Source organism: Pinus tabuliformis, chromosome 7 (assembly GCF_031772625.1).
Source record: "Pinus tabuliformis cultivar Carrire ecotype Pingquan chromosome 7, CPIR1, whole genome shotgun sequence".
Taxonomy (NCBI): Eukaryota; Viridiplantae; Streptophyta; class Pinopsida; order Pinales; family Pinaceae; genus Pinus; species Pinus tabuliformis.
The window spans coordinates 856,674,221-856,699,133 of record NC_142293.1 but is presented as its reverse complement, the minus strand read 5'-3'; the positions used below and the strand labels follow the sequence as shown (position 1 = coordinate 856,699,133).

At 40.9% G+C, this 24,913-nt stretch overlaps 1 protein-coding gene across 1 annotated transcript in view; it reads right to left on the bottom strand.

The window, feature by feature from the left end:
- Positions 1-747: 747 nt before the first annotated feature.
- Positions 748-24,913, bottom strand: part of LOC149250308 (urea-proton symporter DUR3-like) — a 247,735-nt gene continuing 223,569 nt past the window's right edge. Inside the window, exon 8 of the mRNA XM_089453618.1 lies at positions 748-2,170. Coding sequence (XP_089309744.1) covers positions 1,237-2,170 — 934 coding nt within the window. The 3' untranslated portion in view covers positions 748-1,236. The remainder of the gene's footprint in view (positions 2,171-24,913) is intronic.

The following is a 24,913-nucleotide window of genomic DNA, read 5'->3' as shown; positions in this document are numbered from 1 at the left end:
CATCTAGGCATGTTTGACAATCTATAAAAAAATAATTGAAAAGTGGGGGACAATCAAGAGGTCATCTCCCTTGAATTCTTGGAGTAGCAAGAATCCTTCTTGAAAGGAAAGTGCATCATTTGAAAGAAAATGAACATTTGCTTTGCAATATCTCTCTATATATAGTCTATACACCTTTCTATAAAATATATGAAAAATGTGCTCTCTCTCCCTACACATGCACAATGATAAATCTCATATATATTTCATCATTATCAAACTCAAACTTGAACTTGAACCATGTGGCTTTCATTGAAACTGAAGAAATCATTAAGTTCTAGCATCACTCTTCTTCTTAGCGGTCATCAACCTATAGCAATTTTGTTAACTTTGTTGTAACAACGAAGAAATTAACACAACTTCATCACTCTCTTCATTCTTGTTCATAGATAAGTCTATTTCTTAACGACCAATTCCCCTACTATATACGAACGCTGCAACGATCTAAGTACCTATTAAATGCAAATAAAGCATGTGCAATACACTTAGTCTTATGAGAGTGCATACATTGAATTAATGAGTTCATGTCATATAATCAAATGCATTCAATTTTAGATCAATATTGATTTTTCCTTTTACAGCGATAAAATTTATCATAATTTAATTGTCAAACCAGCCATGACCATAATCTGATCAGACTGACTCATCAATATTTATTTTATTTTATTTATTCATTTTTAAAATCTATTTCAACATTTCTCAAAATACTTTAAAAAAATTAATAAATCAATTTTCCATAATATACCATTCAAGAACGCTGGTTTTTGTAATCAGATATAGAATTTTTTTGTAACGATCAGGATTTAAAGAATTACTTAAAAAGAGTTCCATCGGTAGTGAGCCAGTTACATAAAAACGAAACATCTGCGTCGCAGATGAACAATGTAGATCTAATGAATATATTGGTGATCTCATTGGCTTAATGTTGGTCTGTTGTTCTGGAGCCCAACTGCTTTCTAATCTGTTGCACCCACAAAGAACCAAATTGTATTTTCCCAGCTGGATCTCACCCCCTAATGCTCTGGCCATGGCATGTGTCGAATTGTTTTGAGTTTTCGAAATCTGTAACTTAAAAAGGATTGGGGTTTAATCACAAAACCCAAACGAAGAGACGACATACAAGCTTGATCTAGCTATTCTAAATATACATATAGAAGACCCCATGTAGCTTATTGTGTATGGTACAACCACAAATGTTCACACATCATTTACATGGACCGCTTCTTCTTTCTTGGCTCTTTCTTTTTCTAGCAAATACAGGCGTTCAGCTTCTGGCATTGCTGACATTATTGCACGCAGCCTGGAATTGATTTCTTCAAGCCTTTCCGCCACACTGTCATTTGTAAACATGCCCACAAGGACGCGCTGAATGGTTTCCCTGCTTTCATATAATGGTAGGATGATGATAACCAATGATCCAATAGTGCCCCAAGCAATGGAAATGACTGCCCAAAATGTGAAATATCCACTGCTGAACACCCTTGCTGGAAGTGAAAGTACTGGCCAGAGAATGACAATGACAATGGTAAGTCCAATGCCCCACTTGATGATCCATGTTTTGGCTTTTTTCAGCTTTTCTTCTTTGAATTCCTCTGTCGGTAGGTCTATTTTGTCCTTCTCAACCATGGCAATGGACTTGGTTGTCTCCCAGTCGTAATTTTGGGGCCATACAAGACTACAGGCAGCATGAATAAACCCCCCTGTTAGTATTGATACAAGGTTTCCTGCAAGCATGGGCGCATTCTTTCCTGTAGTGTCAAGGTTAACCCGCCCATACTCCACTTTTGTCACAGAGAGCCATGTGATTATTCCTACTACACATCCCACAATTGTCCCTGCTATGGCTCCTACTGCATTCGCCTTCCTCCACAGAAGCAGAAAAGCTATGGGTATTACCGCGGAACCAATCAGCACTCCCATGGCCAAATACATCCATCCGAGCGAAATGCCAGCCTTGTTCAGTGCCACTGCTAGGACCCCCATAAAGCATCCAAAGACGAGGACCACTGCCCGAGAAACTTTGAGAATCTGCTTTCCATTGGCACTGGGATTGATATAGGTACGGTATACATCATAAGTACAAAGTGAAGACACTGCAATAAGTTCTGAGGAACCGGCAGATGTCACAGCCCTGCAGACATAATCAGTTATTAATTCATCGATATGTAAGTAATAGGTAATTCAATTTATTCATTTACAATGTACTTTGAGAGAGATATTTTGTATTCACATATTGCATATCTTATAAATCTATATAGAGATATATAAATCTTATGTACTCCGTTTTTGATGATGTCCAACAGATACTGTTTAGGTCGCCAAGGACGATTATAAGTTTCACTTGATTTCATTTCATGGTCTCTCTTTCTTTCTCTTACGCACATGCATAAAGAGGGCCAAGCAACCTTTCATGTTCAATCTTGATATACTTGCTTGACATGTGACATGATTGCTTTTTTAAGAATTCTCAATAATCATCTTGTCTACAGACCAAAAAGAAGTTCACGAGGCTCACAAATACATGTACAATATCCCAACGGAATGCCTAAGGCATCTCCATGTTAAGAAAGACATAAAAATTGCAAGTGAAAATATATGGAGAAAGCCCCATATAACTGTACTTGTAGAGATTCTATCAAGAGATAACTACATAAACCACCCATCTTCATTGAATACCATAACTTCCTTAAAGAAGAGGCTATTGTCATACGAGCATTTGATGCAGTCTCAGAGGAAATCGAGTAGTCCCTGGTAAGGAAGTTGTACTAAATTCCCAAACATTACTATCAGGTCCAATGAAGCAAGTCATTTTCATTGTGTACGATTCCTAATCTGTTTAGTATATACCTATAAGGCCAGCGAGGAGTTCCACAAATATGATTATGCTCTCAACTTTGGCCAAATACGAGACAATCTCTAGCCACTCCACAAACCTGAGCTGGATTTGAGTCTCTCTTTTGACCGACTGCAGAGGTAATAGGCCAGAAGAAGCAAGTTGTTAACAAAGAGGTGGAAGATTTGTGCTTATCTTAAGACAAATGGCACGTATAAATGAGGCTAAACACACTTGATTTTATATTTAAAGAAAATACTAAAAGACCTGTCCAAATCCTTGGATGAAAAATGATATCTCCGGACTACCAATCAATCCTATAATAGATTGGGCATTGGAAGATGAAATGATCTTTCAACTCTACTTCCAAGAGATAGTCTATATAGGTAAGTAGAGTAAAAGTTTATAGTTAAGTTACTCTAGCTAGCTGTAGCATCATCCTAGTGTAGTTAGATGCATACAAGGTGAGCATTAGACCTCAATGTGAACACACTTAAAAATTATTGCAAGCAATTAGATACATGGTTAATCCTGGGTAGTTTTCATAAATGTACAAACCAATTTTGAAAATTCAGTGGGGGAACCTTGTCAGGATTTAAAAGAACACAGCAAAAATTGACAAACATTAACAAATTCATTTTCTTTTTCATTTATTATAACTGTTGAAGGCAGGTTATTTTGCAATTGGTTACTAGTCAAATTAATTTGACTTTCAATTAATTTGCAAATTTTTTAAAACAATTTATAAAGTTTATTAAAGTTTTTATAAAATTGAATATTTTGAAAATTAAATATATATATATATATATATTTCTTTTTTTATCCAAATTCTTATTTTTTAATTGGTGGATGTACCCTGCTTTTAAATAGAATTGTTAGTGATAACAATTTAAAAAAAAAAAAAAATAACAAAAAAATCCCACTTTTGCCAAAATGTCTTAACCATTAATTACCTTGTCCTGACAGTTCAGTACTTATGGATTCTGTACAGTTTATTAATAATGAAGCATAAAAATACTAGCTATATATGCACCAAACTACGAGCTCAATCGTGAGGAATCCCTGTCAAAGGGGAAGGGCAACGGTGATGAGGGCTTGGATGGATAAAACCACTGAGGCATCCACTTGGTTCTGAGATCTTCGAAATGCACTATTGAGATTAGCAGAGGTCTGAATATTTCGGCTATATGGCTTTTTGATATGTTAGATGGTTTTTGGGTTTATTTGGTGAGAGATTTGAACCCTGGAGCAGTAGAAAATCACTGCAGTTAAGTGAATGAATGGGTTTATTCAGTTGGGTTTTTAGGGATTGAATTCAATCTTCAATGGGTTTATCGTTACAGTACCACTCTAACATGTTGTACGTAACTCAAACTTTCCCAATTTTTTTTTTCGCTTCAATCAATTATCAAAATGAAATGAAATTATTTTAACATCCACTAAGGCATCCACTTAATTCTGAGATCTTCGAAATGCACTGTCAAGATTTACTTAGGTCTCTGAATATTTCAGCTATATGGCTTTTTGATATGTTAGATGGTTTTTGGGTTGATTTGGTGAGAGATTTGAACCCTGGAGTTGCAGAAATCACTGCAGGTAAGTGAATGAATGGGTTTATTCAGTTGGGTTTTTTGGGATTGAATTCAATCTTCAATGGATTTATCATTACAGTACCACTCTAACATGTTGTACGTAACTCAAACTTTCCCCAATTTTTTTTTTGCATCAATCAATTATCAAAATGAAATGAAATTATTTTAACGTCCACGAGGCTAAAAATAGCCTATGGGACAGATTGCTTCTCCATCTAGTTCTTGTATTCGGCCCTTTTCCTATGAAGTCTCACAATAAACGCTCCCAACTTCTCGACAAACCCCTCGCTGAATAGATTATCCCAAGAGCTAGCTGCCAGAATATCTACATAACTTTCCCTGCTGTCTTTGAAGGCCTCGCATTCTAAAATGAAATGTTTTTTGTTTCCACTTTTCCGGAAGAGAAAAAAATACATACTCTTTCCTCCCACACTTCTTTTGGCCTTTTCTAGTGCCTTGTTTCACAACGGAGTTGATGAGAATTAGTCCTTAATTGAGCAATAAGAATTTTGGCTCTCCAAGAAATATTGGCCCCTATGTATGCTTTTTGTTGATGATTATGAGTGGGATTAAACTCTTCAATATAGTACTTCTTCTTTCTCCCTAGCTCCTTCTCCCAAGTACGTTTGTGGAACTTATCCATAACAAAAGTTTTTATCTCTTTATTGTTTGTGGGACACATGCTCAAGCAAATACCCCATTTACTAAACCATTTGTTATTTTGCCGCATCCAAGTCTTCTTTCTTTTGCACAATATGTCATTAAACACAACCTTAGGCCATCTGACCTCTTCCATTTGCTGAATTTTTTTTAAATACCTTATGACTCGCACCATAGCAATTGCCTCAATAGGAGCAACCCCTGTTTCATGCGAAAATTCCAAAACCGAAATCCTATTGTAGCAACTGGAATTTATTCTCCTAATTGTTAATTTAATTTAACAATTTATTCACTGTTTGCTATAGCAAATATTGAATAAATCACACTGTAACCTACACAAATAGAACCATGGAAAAATAAATGCTGGAAAAATGCTAGCACACACACATAAAGTAACACAGTTATTTTTGTACAAATGCTCTTGAAAAACCCAACTTGGGAAAACCAGTGCAGCAACTGAGGGTTTTAGTATTAAGCAGCAGTGAAAAATCTAAGTACATCTATGGATGCCCAATTGGCAATCCAAACAACAAGAAAATATGAGTAAAATACTGAAGGGAATTACCCTTCTCCCACCGGCAATCTTTGGCTTGACTTTCCCTATCAAAAACTCGACCTCTAGGAGCACTGCGTCAGCGTGTTGCTTTGTGTAGTTGGCTGGACAACTTGCTTCAAACTGGGCTCAGAAGAAGTCGTTATGCCTCTGTATGCTAAGAAAATCGTCTCTCCGACCCTCTGGGACTCCTTCCAAGCCTCTGGAACTGAGAATGAATTTCATTCTCTCCAAATCGATCTATGTCACTGAAGCATTGCATAGTCCCTCAGCGCTACCACTATGGGATAATTCGACTCACTTGCTGCTGCCTCTCAGGATCTGGAAAATCTTTCCTCCGGATCATTGTCTTTGCCCCTCACTCACTGCTTCGATCTCACTAGCTCTCTCTCTGGCAACTGACTGCTGCTACTTAGGAAATCGACCTGCTCATGAAATCAAACTGCTCAAGTGTCTTCTCCATCACCACATCAACCTCCTCGTATAATTCTTTGTTGGAGCACCAATGACCAATATTAAAACATAATCAATGCTAGGATCATCTTGGAGTCGATCCGTGTGAGTTTCTAGATGTTTCACTTCTTGAATTAATTAACACTGATTATTTAACCATATTCCCTAAGTTTAGACTTAGAAAATATTTAAAAATTGGTTAATAATCTAATTAAGTCATTTATAGGAAGAATTTCCAGAAACAATTTCTGGGTTTTGGAGATCTCATGTATTATAGCCTCTCCACAAAATTTCAAGGCTACAACACATCCGATGCTACAAAAACTAACACTCCCTCTTAGTGAGGAATGTGTCCTAGTGCTTTACTGCACATCCTGTAGTAGCACTCTGTCTCTGCATCATCTTTTGACACGCTGTTGATCTCTGGATATTGCTGCCCACCAACCGCTGTGCAACTCTGATATCTACTGCATCTGTGTTGCTGCTGACCCTACCATACTGCTGCCAACACTGCATCTGCACTACAACTCCCTCTCATCTGCTGCTGCTGCAACTGAGAAGCAACCTAAATATTGAATCAACTGTGATCAATATAATGCATCTGTCACCCGAGTCTTTGACTGTTGCTAGTATCTGCACTGTCACTGAAGAATCTGCACTGTTGTTTCCTCTGCGTTGTGCCAACTCTGCACTGCACTCCCCAACATCTGATTGCTACTAGCCTTTACTGTCTCTCTTTGGCATCTGACTGCATCAAATGTCATTGATCCATCCTGCTAATAAATATTGTGGGCCCATATAGCCAGGTGGCAGGTAATGATCCATGAGGTGGACTCCTCAAGGACCCTACCCAATTGGCACACTGGAGTCTCATAGTCCTCCTGGATCTATGCCCCATTACATCCTTTTGAGCCTTGTCCCTTACTGGGACCTTTCTTCGCTTTGCAATCCACACTAGACAACTCGCATTTCCTCTGGTTCTTGTCTCCAGCAACTGGAAGTCGATACGTTGCCCAGATCTGCATTCTAGCCAACTCGCATGACCACCTATGGCAATTTCATATGGCCATTTCTGCAAAGCTGCAAAATCTGCGAAACTCAAAAGTTGGGAAAGTAAACCCGAAAATCTCCCTCTTTCCCATCGCTCGACTGCTGGATCTGCTACTTGCACTCCCTTTTGGAGTAAGAAGATCTGCTCCCAACTATTGCCGATCTGCAAGGAAAATCGAACTTCTTGAAACTAGAAGTTCCCTGAGGAAAAATTTCCCTCTGTGTGTGCTCTTCTTCCTTCCACTCGACACTGGCTCTGCTCTAGCAAATTGCTGCAAAAAACACTGCGTCCAGCTAGAGATGTGCTCAACGAAAAATCTGAGTTGCTCCCTCTACCTCTGGAATAACTCGATCTAGAAAGATCGAATTTTTTTGCCCCTCACCCAGAAAAATTGAACCTCCTCAAGTAATTTGGCCTCCTGACAAAATGACTGCGCAAGCCCTTGGAATTTTCGCCTGCTACCCACAATGAGTAGCGAAATTCCTTCTCTCTGCCTCTGAGCTCTCCGGCTGATCAACTGTGCTCTAAAACCATGTGAAAATTCGGAAACCCGAAATCCTATTGCGGTAACTGGAAATTATTCTCCTAATTGTTAATTTAATTTAACAATTTATTTATTGTTTGCTACAACAAATATTGAATAAATCACACTACAACCTGCACAAATAAAATTGCGGAAGAATAAATGTTGGAAGAAATGCTAGAAATGCTAGTAGCACAATTATTTTTGGACAAATGTCCCTGGGAAAACCCATCTTGGGAAAACCGGTGTAGCCGCTGAGGGTTTTAATATTAAGCAACAGTAAAAAATCTGAGTACATCTATGGATGCCCAACTGACAATCCAAACATCAAGAAAATATAAGTAAAATACTCAAGGGAATTACCCTTCTCCCACAGGCAATCTTTGGCTTGACTTTCCCTATCAAAAATTCAACCTCCTGGAGCACTGCATTAGCCTCTCCACTGCTATGGGTAGTTGGCTAGACAACTTGCTTCAGACTGGGCTCAGATGAAGTCGTTCTGCCTCTGGATGTTGAGAAAATCGTTTCTCTGACCCTCTGGGACTCCTTCCCGGCCTCTGGAACTGAGAACGAATTTCCTTCTCTCCAAATCGATTTGCCTCAATGAAGCACTTCGCAGTCCCTCAGCGCTACGTCTCTGGGATAATTCAACTCACTTGCTGTTGCCTCTCCAGATCTGGTAAATCTTTCCTCCGGATCACTTTCTCTGCGCCTCACTCAATACTTCGATCTCACTATCTCTCTCTCCAGCAACTGATTGTTGCTACTCGGGAAATCAATCGGCTCATGAAATCGAACTGCTTAAGTGTCTTCTCCATCACCACATCGACCTCCTCTTATAATCCTCTGTTGGAGCACCAATGACCAAGATTAAAACACAATCGATGGCTATGATCATCATGGAGTCGATCCATGTGGGTTTCTAGATGTTTCATGCCTTGAATTAATTAACACTGATTAGTTAACCATATTCCCTAAGTTTAGACTTCAGAAATATTTAAAAACTGGTTAACAATCTAATTAAGTCATTTCTAGGCAGAATTTCTAGAAACAATTTATGGGTTTATGAGATCTCATGTATTATAGCCTCTCCACAAAATTTCAAGGCTAGAACACATCTGATGCTACAAAAACTAACATTTCACTTAACAAGATAACATAAGGAACTGCACTTTAATTTTGAATTTGTTTGTAATCAAAATCTTCTGAATTTTCTAAACTCATTTCCACTACATCTTAGATGTACTGCTAGCCCACAGTTCACAACCGTAGAGAATCACCAAAATCACTAAAAGCCCAAAAAGAGCTAGAGTGATTTTCTAGTCCCATAACTCTGCCTCTCTACACCTGTTTTGAAAAGCATAAAATGCTTTCCAACCCCTCAAAGTTCTTTTCTTTCTACAACCATCCCAGCTTAGATTTCCATTGAAGTCAATTTTGAGGTATTTGTAATCCGCAACTTCTTCCAGAATGTTGCCTTCAAAGTAGAACTTATGCTGGTTATGCTTTCTTTTGTTAGAGAAAACCATTACTTTTGTTTTGCTAATATTGGCTTGCATCCCCACCCTTCTACGAAAAAGCTCAAGGGAAAGTAAGTGCTCTTGCAAACCAAGAGCAAATTTAGCAATCAGAATAAGGTCATATGCTTGCTTGTAATGTTCCTAAACAAGAAATTAAATGATAAACAAAGCATGCAAATAGTCTAGCGATCAGAAAAACGAAATTTACATCAAGCACCCATGAAAACACTGGAAATAGAGAACTGCTGAGCCATTTTATTAATTCTTTAAGGGAAAATACAATGACAAAATAGAATGGTGCACCTGGGCTTGTCTCTAAGGACAAGCATGACAAAACCCAGGTGAGAAAATGTTGATCTGAACGCTGCACCAAAACTGAACTGTGCTGCCTAGAAACTACACTGTCTGCTGAAATCGAAGGGTTGGAATCATTGCTTCACATGCTCAGAAAATTATAAGATTTCAGATCCTTGCTCCTTAGCCAAAACCTAGGAAGGGTTTGGTTTGGTTCAGACTTCTGAAATTCGACCCCCAAGGAGCCCAACCTCAGCTGCAACTGCAAAACTCGGCCTACTGGAATGAAGTTGTAAAACCTCCTGGAAACTGCCCCAAATCACTGAGATGATCCCTCCTATGAATCTCCTTCCTTCCCAGCTGTGATTCTGGGCTGTAGCTCTTCCCCTCAAGACCCACGAATTGCCTGGACTGGCTCTCTACGCTGTCCTCCAAGACTGGAATTCGAACTGCCTGTTTGTTGTCCTCTCTTGCCCCAAAACTCCTCCTGAATGTTGGCCCAATGATGTCCTTCAGATTCCCTGGTTTCCTTGGCTAATGGTTGGCCCAAGGTAGCTCTTTCCTCTACTGCGTATTCTCAACTGCTGGCCCAGAAATACGCACTCCTGAAGATAGTTGAATGAATGTGTTGTAGATACTTCCCGGAACTCCTCAAGATGCTGTGGAATTGCCTTCCTAGGGTGGCACTCGAAGTCCCCCGAAGGTAAGGTTGAATCTCCCGCTTGAGAGATTCGTGGCTGAACAGCCAGTTGACTCGGCTAAGCAGCTCGAGCAAACAGTCAAGTAAAATTCGATATACAAGAGTGAATGAATGACCAAGTGAGAGGCTCCTTCTCCTTATGACTTCATGGGCCTTCCTTTGCCTCATGTGGGCCCCTCCAATAGCTATACGAATTCCCTCCAAGCAATTCGAATTGCCTAGTTCAAATTCCCACGTGGGTGGCCCCCACCTTCCACTAGCAAACTAATTTGGCTGAAATTTCTCCTAAGTCCCTAAGTCGAAACTGCTTGGGTCCTTTTCCTTGGCAAAATTGTGTAGAGATAAGCCTGTTACAAATGTTTTTGGGAAGGGACATGACATTGCCCTTTAACACGTTTATCTCTTTCTTCTGCCCACTTGTTGATTATATTTTCTAACATGCTTCCAAATAACTTTACAAACAAGTGGTTTATCATTATGGTACTATAATTGGAGGGATTGATGTCACCACTTTTGAAAAGAGGTATTGCCAGACTAGTTGTCCAATCTGTGGGGAACCCCTATTGTATGACGTTGTTGAAATTTTTAAGATGTGAGGTGCAAGAATTTTTAAGCCCCACTTTAGATACTCTGCTTGGAGTTCAGCTAAGTCTTTTGCTTTTCCAACACCCAACTTCTTGATATGCATCTCTACCTCTTGCACCATGAAGAGTTTTGTATCAGTGTTGACCAAGGGAGGAGGGTCAACCTTGGGATCCTGCTCATAAAGTTGTCTTGCATAGTCGAACCATTTAGAAGTTGTAATGTTTTTTCAGTTTGCACCTTTGTTGGTTGGAGCTCCTTCCAAAATAATTTGGGGTTATTTTTCCAAGGAAGATTAGTTCTTCTCTCCTCAAAAACATGAAATCAACCTTTTTCTTTCTTAATATATGTTTGTAAGCTTTGAGCTTTATGTTATCCTTGTTTGACTCTTTCCACATTATCCTTGCCTTTTTGCATTCCTTGTCAAACCAAGCATTAATCGGAAAGAAATTTGTTTCAAACTTCTTAATTTTTTCTCTTTTGCACTCTGCAAGTGCGCTTTGAATTAAATGTGTTAATTTGTGACTATGAAGGTCATGAAATGAGATTTTCTCCTTCTCGAAGAGCCTCTCTAGCATTATTTTGAAGGTATTACAATTTTCTGGAGTCAAAAGAATTCTGCCCTTTGTGTTGAACACACTGAGTTTTTGACCCTAACTGCTTCTTTCCGGTCCAAGAGAAACTTAAATAAATTGGCTTGTGATCTGATTTTAAGTCCCAAATCTGATCTCCAATCAAAACTTCCTCCATTTTCTCACACAAACTATGCGATAAAATTACATAATCTACTACACTTGCTCCATTGTAAGTATTGCAAGTGAAATTACTAGACTTTTCCCATCTAGTCAAACCATTACAAATGACTAAATCGAAAGCCCCACATAGAGTAAGAAATTGTTCACCAAAGAGATTGTAGCTTTTGTCCTCTGAAATTCTTTCCCACTGATGAATACTCTCTTCTGTAAGCCAGATAGGGTCACAATTTTCTTTACAACAAAGAATGCTAGCTTGCTCACTTGCAGTCTTAGCATTGAAATCACACACTATAAGGACTTCACCTAGCTGAGAATATGTTGCAATATCTTCTTTTAGGGCTGCAAAGGGATCTTTGTGGTCAATCCCTATACTTTGTAGATTTTTTAAACTTGCGGCGCAAAATAGCATGCTGCAATTCTTATGTGATTTCTATTTTCTGATATTTTAAACCAAACAAATTGTTTATTTGAATCTTCCTTTTCTAGCTGAATGAAATGACCTTCCTTTTCTCTCACTAATACCATGATACTACCATGTCCTTTGCCATTCCCTGTTGCCTTGTTCCACACTGTCATCTTCCAGTACCCTTCAAACAAAGGTGTCTTGCACTCTTCATGCTTATGTGTTTCTATGAGGTAAATTATGTCTCTATCTTCCGCAAGAGGCCCTACCCAGGTCCTCATCTCCATGGGTAACCCCTACAGTTCCAACAAACTAATCTTAAGGAAACTTGGGTATGACTTGATTTCTATTTGTATTGACATACAATACTCATATTTGAGTCTTTGTACCTGCTTGCTCATACTGACCTTGCTTCCTGATTTCCTTCTAAAGAGTTTGTTCCTCTTCTTTGTTATCGTCTTGCTACCCTGTTTTGGAAGGAGGTCCAAATCGTGCTATCACAACTTTACCTTTATAAATCCATGCTCTCTTTCCCTCATCTCTTGCTGCCCTAACCTTTGACATTTCCTCCTTCATTTTCTCTTGTTGTCTTACAATTAAATCTTCTTCTAGAAAAAAGCAAGAACCCTCAAGAGAAAAACTTAGGAGAAAAAGGGAGGTCGAAATACTTGGTTTGTGGAGGGTGGGGGCCACACGCACAAGGAAAACCGCACTTGCCTAATGTGAAATTCGAATAGCCAAGGAAGGGAGGTCAAAGAGCGAGATGGAGGGGCACATGTGAGAAAGAGAAGCTCAACGTCATTTTGGGTCCTTTGTCAATTGAACTCACTCTTGTTGCTCGAGCTGCTTAGCTGGGTCACTTTGTTGTTTAGCACCGAGTTTTCCAAGTGGAGAACTCACCCTTTCTTTGAGGGACTTCGAGTGCCACCCTAGGGAGGTCAAATCATACTAATTTGGTGAGGAGATGGAGGGGATTCAAAGCTTATCATTCAACCAATAACTTAGCTAGTGCGTATTCCAGGAGGACGCAGGAGAGGATATGCTTGAGCCATTTCGAGGGTCTTCCGGATAGCAATTGTCGGAAGAATTCTGGCATAGGAGCTTCAGTGGGATATCAACCTTTTGAAGGAGTTTGGACGCAGGAGATTGTTGCTTGAAGGTGGCACGATTTGGAGCTGTTGGACACCTAATCCTCTAACGGTTGGTGTGAAAGCCGAATAAACTAAGGAAGTCCAAGAGACCTTGGAATACGAAACCAACGGTCACACGAACGTACTATAAATGTATATCATTGTCAAATAATAGATGTACTCTCCTGTTTATCTTTCCTATTCAGTTGCTGCCATGTGTGTGTTTAACATGGTATCAGAGCCATGATGTGTGGCCTTCTCAGTAGGTTTAGGTTTCTCAACCACTAATTGTGTAGTCTTCTTTTTACCATTTATATGTTAGGTTTTCTACCCTGCGAACTCTGTCAACCCTGACATTTCCTCAGCTTTGTCGATTCTCCTTCTCCTTGAATAGTGTTGGTCTGTGTTGCATGCAGTGTTGTAAATCAATTCAAACAAACAAAAAAAAAAAGAAATGGTCCCTGCTCCCAAACCACACTTTACGTGCTATTTTCTTCCTGTCAGTATTTCAATTTTCTATTGGAGCCCATTTTTGTGTTTGTCAGGCCTGTAAATAATGTCTCTGCCCACCGTTGCTGGCTACCAAATGCACTTGACAGTCCATAACAATTTTTATAGAAAAACGCTCCTTCCCTTGGGAATATCAGCGCCATTCTCGCTGCCATTCTGCTGAGCATAATAACGCATACCATTTGTGTAACGCCTACTGTTGCATGAGCCTCGGATTGTGCACTCAAACTCTGTCCTCCGGTTTTGAACGTTGTTCTCTGAGTCCTTTTCAGGAGCAGGTGCACCGTCGACAATTGACTCTTCTAGACCATTTCCCGCCGATTGAGATTCAGTTCCTTCTAATAGCTGATTATCAGAAGCCAAGTTATCCGGTTGTGCAGTTGGCTGTTTGGAATCATTTTTCGCATTAACTTCAACATGCGATAATGAATTACAATATTGGGGGTCGTTTGCCTGAAGTGCTTCAAATGCAGCCTTGGGGTCGATTGCCTGAAGTGCTTCAAGTGCAGCCTTGTTTTGAGCGTCCCTTTGATTGTTTGAAGGACCTCCAGTATAGGAAACCCCATTAACAACCACAGTTGCTGTAAAAGTCCTTGTAAAACGATAATTTGGCCAATCCCGCACTTTAGAAACCCTGGTTGTGTATGTCTGCTCACGAGGATACCTTTGTATAACATCTTTGAAGAAAATTGAGGCCAACGATTTGATGTTCTCAAGGAAGCGCTTGTTGCGTGGTATTTCATGAAGCCCTCCTATTTTGTGAATCTTCAGATCCTTCTGACCTCGAGGTCCTAGACCCAACAAGAATTTCTCTGGGGTTTTCTATACCGATCAAAGAAATTTGAATGCCGATAACCTAAGCTGGAGATACATCTCAGTGCATGCCCAGTGGGACACGAACTCACGTGAACATGCAACATTCTTTGAAGAGATAGACCAAAGTGGAATTATTTCCATAGAAAGTAGAAAATTGATAGCATTTGTAAGTGCGGCAATCGCTCCAAGGTTGGTAAGTCATAGGTATTCAAATGGTCGTGTCTTGCTAACAGTGTTTAGAAAGGATATAGATATAAAGGTATTTGCGTTGAAGATTGAAGGTGGTATTGCTGAAGATTGCTCTATGTGCTGAATTATATTTGTGTTCAAAAATTGACGTTGTATTGAGTTGACACTGAAACTGTGAATGAAGCATTTGTGCATTGAATGTTGCTTATGTGTACGTTGATCAAAAGATTGAGCTGAACCGGTTGTGGCAGTTGAAGATTGGAATCCTGACTTGGCCTTCTCCTCGAGGGATGATGAGGTGTCGCGCCACCGTTGACAAGAAAAAGGTAATCAGGTAAAGTTGGAGATGTGAAGTGTGTGGCAATGATGTCCAAATGCATTTCTGTGAAACTTTGGTGTGAGTAATTTTTCACAGTCATCAAGGAGAGTCATTAATGAAAATAATCCAGCCAACTTTGTCATCCTTGGTAAAATATCTGAAGCGAGGCACCGTAGGCCCAGCAACGAGAGGTATTGGGAAAAGTGAGCTTTGATCAAGAGGTATTGGGCAAAGTTAGCTTTGATCGACATGTTATCTTGGATAAAAGAGTAGCCTATAATTGTTGAAAGAGCACTTGCAGCGATTATTCTCTAGTTATCATCGTTGCTCATTCATCAAAATTTATATGCAAAATTCTATTTGCTGAATTGGCTCATTTATTACAGACTTAGGTGGAGCCTTACTAAAGCTACCCTTGGAATGATATTCACAACTGAGATATTATGGAAGATTTTATTTCCCTACTATATCGGGCTTTTCCCAATATAATCTTGTGGGTTTTATAATGTGGGTTCATATGGTGTGTTGTTCCCTTTATACCATTCATGCACATTGAATCCTCTATAGATTTTGGTCTTTCAATCACATTCACGGTATCCGAAAGATTATTTATTCTCAGCAAAACGAACAACGTTTTTTATATCAATTTCTCTTCTTTTTGATGTGCTGAGAGTACAAGTGGGTATTTTCCCTCATCATTTGTTGAGTCTTTATTTAAAAAAAAATTAAAAAAAAATGGCCAAACTTGATGAAGTATTAGAGTTCTTGAAAATTCTAATACACTCTATTGTTCATGATACAATAAATGTCAGCAAAGACACTCTTTGTGACATTTAGACCTGCCTGCATAATGCACAGGAAAAGATTGATTTTTTGCAACTAGAATCTCAGTTCCAGCAAGATGAGCTTCAGCAGATTTGTCATTCTAAATTGTTTTCTGCTCAAAACAATATGTTGTTCAAGGTTAAAAGAAACACCCATCAACAACCAGCAAGTGATGAAATTAGTAAGATTGAAGTTGAATCAGATCGAGTACCCAATGAAGCAGCAGTTGTACATGTAGATGCAGAAATTCAGTCTGCACTTCCCAAGTTGGTCATCAGACCTTGGGAAGAGCTTGTCCACAACAAGCACAAAACTGGTCTTGGATATGACAAGGACGTGTCCTTTCATATTCCAGACTACTCCAAACCAATCCAATTTCAGAGTGCTGGATTCCTTCATGACAGTTCACCTCCAATTGTTCCAGATTCTGCCCCTCTTCCACAGCAACAACAACAACAACAGATTGTGAAATGCCAACACTATGACCGAGTTGGCCATCTGAAAGATCACTGTTTTGATCTTCATCCATGTAAGCACTATCATAAAACCAGTCATTCTTCAAACAGATGCTTCAGAAACAAACCTCCTGCAAGAACAAAGATTCATCTTGGATGGATCGCTTCTTGGCAATGGGCATCAACAACCAAGAAGATATTTCAGTCATATGTCCGAACTTGTTCTAGAGTATTGAACAATCTTGCAGTTGAGTTTTCTCCATCATCTCACCTTGTATCTAATAGGGGGGAAATGATGGTCATCTACAAGCTTCAAAGCCACATCAAGCGAGCCTGAGCCACAACCTGCCATACCAGATTCAGAGTTGTAGCCAGAGACAAAGATGCCCCTAAGCATGCCTTCAGTTGGTGATGCCTCTTCAAAGATTGGGGACAATTCCTCTAGCAGAAGACTTCATCTTCTTGCTAGTTTTGGAAGAGTTCCAGGAATTGCATTAAGCATTCCAAAGTTGGTGGTAATCCTTAAACCATCACAGGTTGAGACTTCCCTTTTCAGATTGAAGTTCTCCCTTTTATGCGAGGTGAGACCTCCCTTTCATGGTTGAAGGTTTCCCTCTTCAAAACAATAGGAGCACTTCCTCTAGTAGAAGACTTCAGCTTCTTGCCAGTTTTGGAAGAGTTCTAGGAATTGCACTAAGCATTCCAGTGTTGGTGGTCATCCTTAAACCACTGCCCTTTATACCAACATTTCAGAGAGCACATTCATCCTACTGCTGCCATGCATTTTTTGCACATTTTGTATTACAACTCTCTTCTTGGACTCATACATAACCCTTCGGATTAAGTGGGGGAATGTTGGACACCTAATCCTCTAAGGGTTGGTGTGGAAGCCGAATAGACTAAGTCCAAGAGATCTTGGAATACAAAACCAACTGTCACACGAATGTACTATAAATGTATATCATTGTCAAATAATAGATGTACTCTCCTGTTTATCTTTCCTATTCAATGGCTGCCATGTGTGTGTTTAACAGGAGCATCCAGGGCCAACGCAGAAGTCTCTCACTGGGCACATGTGGGAGTTTGTGGGACGAGATTGTGAGACAAGTTTGTGAGTTAGAGTTTTCGGGAGAAATAAGGAGAACATTGGGGCAGTGTAACTCAGCTTTTGGGAGTGTTTTGGAGGACTTTCCTTGGGAGTTGCAAGTAGGTCTTATTTCCCAGCTGCTGAAGGAGGAAGTGGTATTTGAGGCCGAATTTCGAGGGTCGGAACCAGATCAAACCCTTTCTAGGTATTGGTGGATTATTTGTGAGGAGTTTGGGTTAATTTTGCAGAATTTTATGAGCACCGGAAGTGGGGTTTTCAACAACTTCTTTCCAACAAACAATGCAATTTTCTGGGGCAACACAGACCATCATTGAAGCAGTTGATTCTATCATCTGGGCTTGTTATTTTATCACCTAGGTTTTGTCAAGCTTGCCATTGAGGCAAGCCCAGGTGCACTCCTTCCACACTATTGTACTATTGCTCCAATTGCTTAATAAAATGGCTCAACTGGTTATCATTTCTAGAGTTTACATGGGTGTTCACTGAGTGTTTAAAGTTTCTGGTGTTGTATTTGTTGTTTTCTTTGCATATCACTATTATTCCTAATTAGGAACATTATAGTGGTATCAGAGCTCAAATCTTGGCTCAGCCATGGAGGAACTTTCCTATGAACGAGGAGGATAGGCAGAACGTGACTTACCGGAGATAGAGGTATAAGAGCAGGGAAAGGGAGTTGGAGATTACACCTGATGCAGAAGCACGTGGAAAGACAGTAGTTGTAGCTGAGATGGGGGAGCTAAAGAGTAAGGAAGAAGAAACATTCGATAGCCTTTTGAAGGCCCTAAATGATTTGGCTAAAGGACAGAAGGAGATGTTAGAGGAGATCAAACAACATAATAGGGACAAGAGCCTTCATTGTGAGTTCCTATTTGGAGAGACTTAAGGAGCCTCACAATAGTATGACCACCCTTCACCAGCCACTCACCCACCAACTTTCAGTGGGCCAACCAGAACTACACTGCCTACTTTTCTACCATCAGTGCCTAGTGAGCATGGAGGGCCAGATGACCAAATGCCCATGGGAGACTTCTTCAGGGAATGGCAATTCATGGGGGAAGATTTCAAAGCAGCTCTGTCATTTAGAGACTACTGCTAGCTCAAACAAAATGAGAAGGGCAGGTACATTGACAGACCGAGCACACAAAATTCAGAGTTGCAGCATACTATTGTGAGGATGTACTTCCCCACATATGATGGCTCTGCCAAGTGCACAACTCGAGCTTGGGTGGAGAAGTTGGATACTTATTTCCAACTTAACCAAATGACGGAGGTGGAAGCCATCAAAATGGATACCTTGCACTTGGAGGGGGAAGCACATGAGTGGTGGTTTCACGGTTTGAAGCTCACTTCAGGGAGTTGAGCCAACTTAGACAGAGTGGCCACCCTGAGCATTACATATCGGAGTTTTTGAGGGTTTCAGTTATGGTGCCAGACATGTCCGATGCTAGGAGGGTGTACACATTCATAGAGGGGTTACTTGAGCCATTGCGTGGACTAGTGAAGTCACACAGACCCTCTACCTTGCAGGAGGTGGTGACTTGTGCCAGAGATTTGCAGGGGGAAATCCCCAAGACTAGAGCACCCATTCCATCATGGACTCCCTACCCACAGAAGGGAGGTGATACTAGACCCCCATCACAGCAAGCAGCCCAAGGGCATGGGTAGTTAGATGAGGAGACCAGGGGAGACCTCCAGAGGAGGAAACTATGTTTTACTTGTCGGGAGACATGGGCACTAGGCCACCGGTGCATAACAAGCAAGGCCCACTACATCGAGTTCTTCTTGGATAGTGACTAGGAGGATGATGTGAAGTTGGAGTTTGTCGGGGGAGGCAACGAGGGTCAGGCAGAGAGGGGACCACCACCACCACCTCGCGGAGCACCTTTCTCACCTTCTGGGGGAGTCCTCACTTCTTTGCGTGGAATTCCCAAATTTTTTTACTTTGAGGATCTGAGGTACAGTGCAGGGACATGTCCCAGTTTTGGTAGACAGTGGGGCCACCCACAATTTCATTGATTCCCAGATGGTTCAAAGGCGAGGCATCACTACAGAGGAGTTCAAGGGGTTCTCAGTTCTGGTGTCAGGGAACAGAACTATGCAGTACTTGGCTTAGGGGAGCCAAGTACTTCTCTAAGATAGATTTGCACTCAAGGTACCACCAAATCAGGGTGATGGATTAGGGCATCCCCAAGACGGCTTTCAGGTGCCATTATGGCCATTTTGAATTTTTGGTCATGCCCTTTGGGTTGACCAACGCACCTGCCACCTTTCAGTCATGCATGAATCATGTATTTCATGGGCAGTTGCGAAAGTTTGTGTTGGTGTTCGTCGATGATATCTTGATTTACAACTAGACATGGGAGGAGCATTTGCAACATTTGGAGATGGTGTTGCGTATCTTAGAGGAACAATAGTTTTACACCAAATTGACCAAGCGTGAGTTTGGGCTAACAAAGATGCTCTACTTGGGACACATCATTGGTGCAGATGGAGTGAGGGTGCATGAGGAGAAGATCAAGGCCATCCGAAATTGGCCCAAGCCCCGAAATGTGACCGAGTTGAGGGGATTCATAGGCATATGCACCTACTACAGGAAGTTCGTAAAGGGCTTCTCACAGCTAGCGGCTCCCCTCACAGATCTGACGAAGAAGGGGGCTTTTGCATGGACGGACAAAGCACAGTCGACATTTGATCGCCTCAAGGAGGTGATGAGTAGTTGCCTAGTTTTGGCACTTCCGGACTTCACATAACTGTTCACATTGGAGTGCGATGCATCAGGGGAGGGGGTTGGCGCAGTATTGTCTCAGGATGGGCACCCCATCGCTTTTGAGAGCTAGTAACTTCTTCTGCATGAGAGGTCGTATTCTATTTACGACAAGGAGATGTTGGCCATCATGCATGCATTGGCCAAATTCCGGCAGTATCTGGTGGGCAATAGATTTCAGGTGAAGATTGACCACAATAGTCTTCGCCATTTTATGGGGTAGTAGGGCCTCAATGACAGGCAACAAAGGTGGCTTAGCAAGGTGCAGGCCTACAACTTCAATATTTAGTATGTCAAAGGCAAGCACAATATAGTCGCAGATGCGTTATCCAGGAGGCCCGCGACACTTTCACTCGTGAACATCTGCCATGATTGGAAGGCACAATTGTTGGTGGAGTACTCCAAGGACCGGCAGGCATGCGAGATTTTGGAGGGTATCCACACCAAGGTTACTTGGGAGCAGGAGCGACATTTCCAGAAGCTCCCAGTTTAGGAGCTATTCCGAGAGCGTTTTATATATATATATATATATATATATTATATTTTGATGCATATATATCAACAAAAGCATGTAGAATGATGAATTAGATCATAAAAAACATAGATTGAACCATATAACAACAATCATCTAGAATTTATAATCTTCATCAACCACGTCCACAAGTTAGTAACATACAACATATTGAGTCTCATGATTCATGAATCTTAAAGTTTCAAGCTTTCAAATTTCAATATATAACATTTATCATAATTAATCACCAAAGTTGTACTTGTAAGCTAAGTGTAACCATTACAACAAAGAATATCTAACATGAAGTGAAATGAAATGAAACAACTTTCAACTTTCACAAAGCATCATATTCATAATTCATTACCAATGAGTTATAATTGCCAACTTCAAACTTCAAACTTAAATTGTCATATATTGTTTACAAAAAATATCATAATAAATATGAAAGAGTCAACAGTGATTAAAACTACTAGAAACTAGAAAAGACAAGTACATCTATTATCTATAGTTTCCTCTTGCCAAACGAATGTTAGTTTTTGGTAGCATCAGATGCGCTCTAGCCATGAAAATTGGTGGAGAGGCTAAGGCACATGAGTTCTAAAGAACCTAGAAACTGTTTGGTGAAATTCCACCCGGATTGTTTTTTATTAAATAATTAATATTTTTAATGGGGTTCTTAAGTCTAAACTTGGGAAAATAAAAATATTAATGGGTATTAATCAAAATATGGGTGAGAATGATCTAGAAGGCAGATCAAGTCATGTTTTAATCTTAGCCGTTGATTAGAGACTTAATCTCGGTCGTTGAAGTCTCAACGAGAAAAGTATAAGAAGGAAGCTTGGGGTTCATTTAGAAACACACACGGAGAGAGCAGATTGATCCGGAGTTCAATTTCTGGGGCTAGGAAGCTGAGAATTTGAACTAGGTGATCAGTTGCAGCAGAGGGGCAGGGATAGTTCGAGAGTACTGACAGAGAGGCGGAGAGAATTTAGTGGAGGCAATGCAGCAATTGGAAGGACTGACGCTGGGCCAATCTGGGCCCACGTAGACCTGACATAGGGCCAATCTCGGCCAACGCAGAAGCTGAAGCTGCCCTCCACGCAGAAATCTAGAACTGCCGGGGAAATGCTAGAATAGCTGGGAAGGTTGATGCAGTAGGCAGAAGAGTCAACGTAGAGCTGACGCATGGCCTATGCAGGGCCAACGCATAGGTAGTCGAGGTTAGGCAGTTTTGCTGCCGGATCAACCAGAATCTGCCGAGTGAAGTGAGGTAAAACTCACTCATTTTTTCCGCCATTGTATTTTCTATATCACTAGATTGTTGGGAGGGCATCCAACATTTATATTCAAAATTATTGCTTAGTAATAGAAAACCCTCAGAACTGTTGCACCTGTTTTCCCGCATTGGGTTTTTCCGAATATTTTGTCCAAAAATAATTGTCCTATGTATCTTGTTCTTTGCTTAGTTTTTTGTTTCATGTAATCAAATATTAAAGTAGTGTAGGCTGCAGAAGTAATTTTCTTCAGTATTCAGAGAATAACTTGATGAATATATATTAAAATCAAGTAGGTGAAGTAGATTCAGATTTGCTGCAATAGGGGTTCCTTGAGGATTAGGAATTTTCACATGGTATCAAAGCATTGATTTTGAAACAGGAAGAGAAAATCCAGCATTGAGCAGAGAGGCCAATAGCTGCATTTGGCAGCAATTCGAATCCCTTGAAGGGATTGCGCAGTCCTTGCCGGGAAGCAGAGATTCTGAGGAAATCTCTCTCTAAGAGAGTCGACAAAGAGGTACGATTTCCAATTCGTGAGTTTGCAGAGGCAGAGGGAGTGATGTAGAGCCTCAACGCAAATATTGAAGAACACAGTTTTTGTCGGGGCAGAAATCTATCGAAAAAGAGCGAAGACACATAGAATGGGAATTTTCTCCTCAGAGAACTTTTTGCCAAAAAGTTCGAATTTTTCACTTGCTAGGCAGTTGAGCAGTGACTAGAGCAGTCAGTTTGACAGTTGGGTGAGATGGCATCGCATGGGCTCAGAGATCAAGACAGGTTGGAAGGAGCTTCCAACCATGTCATCTGGAAGACCAAAACCTTAGCTGTTCTAGAGGAGTAAGATCTCGAAGCCTACATCAAGAGTGTTGTGGCTGTTGATGTTCCTGATGACAATGATCAAAAGAAGAAGTACAAGGCCAAGTAGGGGAAGGTGAAGAGTTTCATACTCGATGGAGTTCGAGATCATGTGGTCTCACACTTGCAGGGCAAGGATACAACCCAAGAAATGTGGGAAGCTTTGTCTTCATTGTATGAGGGTTCTTCCAAACAGCGGAAGATGTACCTAGAACAAAAGTTGCAGCAGGCATTGATGCAAAAGGGAGAAGGGGTTAACTCCTATCTTCAACGTCTTCAGGTTACCAGATACCAGCTTGCTGCAGTGGGGTCTACTGCTCAATCTACCGCGATGGTGAGGACTGCCTTGAATGGAGTCTCGGATGAATGGCAAGTCTTTGTCCAAAGTATATTGGGCAGGGAAAGACTACCTTCATGGGAGGAGATGTGGGTAGCCCTTCAACATGAGGAATTAAAGAGGGACCTCGTAAAGGTCAACTTCAATGGCAGTAGTGGGAGTGGCACAAAGACCAAGGAGGAGGAGGAGAACGCAGCTCTAGCATCAAAGGGACAACAGCAACATGAGTGGAAGAAGGACATTTAGAAGGTGAAATGTTTCATATGTGGCGAGATGGGCCACTTTGCATCCCAATGTCCTTTGAAGCAAAAGGATAAGGATGAGAAACATGATCCTAAGGTTGTTCCAGCAAAGATTGATGAAGGGGAGTTTTCCATTAGTGCCCACGCATCTCCAAGAGGGAAATGGGGTGATATTGAGCTGTAGTCGGGAATACTACATGTGGGCAAGATCCTTGAGGAGTCCACCTCTTGGATCAACTCCTTGCTACGGGAGCCCAAGATTCAACAGTAGTGAGATGGACTTAGTGTGAGATGATGCAGCGGATTGTTTGGAGAGACAGATGAAGTAGCCGGAGACCAAAGACTGATCAACGCAGAGCAAGGTTGGCAATAGTGCAGATGGCATAGTGCAGAAGTCAACAACAACGCAAAAGATTTAGAGGGTTAGAGACTAGTAGAAGTCAGATTCCAACATTCATGGTATTATGCTTAACACAGTTAAGTTCAGTAATTTTGAATGTTTTTTAGTTGCTTCTCTCAGTAACTGAGTTGCAGTACGAATGCAATGTTAGCAGTGGCAGTGCCAGCAGCATAGAAAATGCAACAATTGAGAGGGAGTTGTAGTACAGATGCAGCAGTGGCAGTAGCAGTGTCATGGGCAGCAGTACAATAGCAGCATCAGCACAGTGTTGGTGGCAGCAACAGTGTGGAAAGAAGATGCTTCAAAAACAAAGAAACATGCAGTTGGACATTGTTGCTAGAGCACTTTCCTCGCTAAAAGGGAGTGTTAGTTTTTGCTAGCATCGGATGTGCTCTAGCCATGAAAATTCGTGGAGGGGCTAAGGCACATGAGTTCTAAAGAACCCAGAAACCGTTTGGTGAAATTCCACCCGGATTGTATTTCATTAAAATAATTAATATTTTTAATGGGGTTCGTAACTCTAAACTTAGGAAAATTAAAATATTAATCGATATTAATCAAAATATGGGTGAGAATGATCTAGAAGGCAGACAAGTCATGTTTTAATCTTTGCCATTGATTAGAGACTTAATCTCGGCCGTTGAAGTCTCAACGATAAAAGTATAAGGAGGCTTGGGGCTCATTTAGAAACACACATGGAGAGAACAAATTGATTTGGAGTTCGATTTTTGGGGCTAGGAAGTTGAGAAATTCGAACTAGGTGATAGTTGCAGTAGAGGGGCAGGGATAGTTCGGGATTACTGACAAAGAGGTAGAGAGAAGCTAGTGGAGGCAGCGCAGTAGCCAAAAGGACTGACACTGGGCCAATTTGGGCCCACGCAGGCCTAACGCAGAGCCAAAAGGGCCGATGTAGAAGCTGAAGTTGCCCTCCACACAGAAAGACGGAACTGCTGGAACAACCGGGAAGGTTGACGTAGTAGGCAGAAGAGATAGCGCAGAGTTGACGCATGGCCTATGTAGGTCCAGCACAGAGGTAACCGGGGTTAGCCAATTTTGCTGTTGGATCAGCCAGAATTTCTCAGGTGAAGTGAGGTAAAAGTCACTCAGTTTTTCCACCATTGTATTTTCTCTGTCACTGGATTGCTAGGAGGGCATCCAACATTTGTATTCAGAATTACTGCTTAATAATCGAAAGCCTCAGAGCTACTGCACTGGTT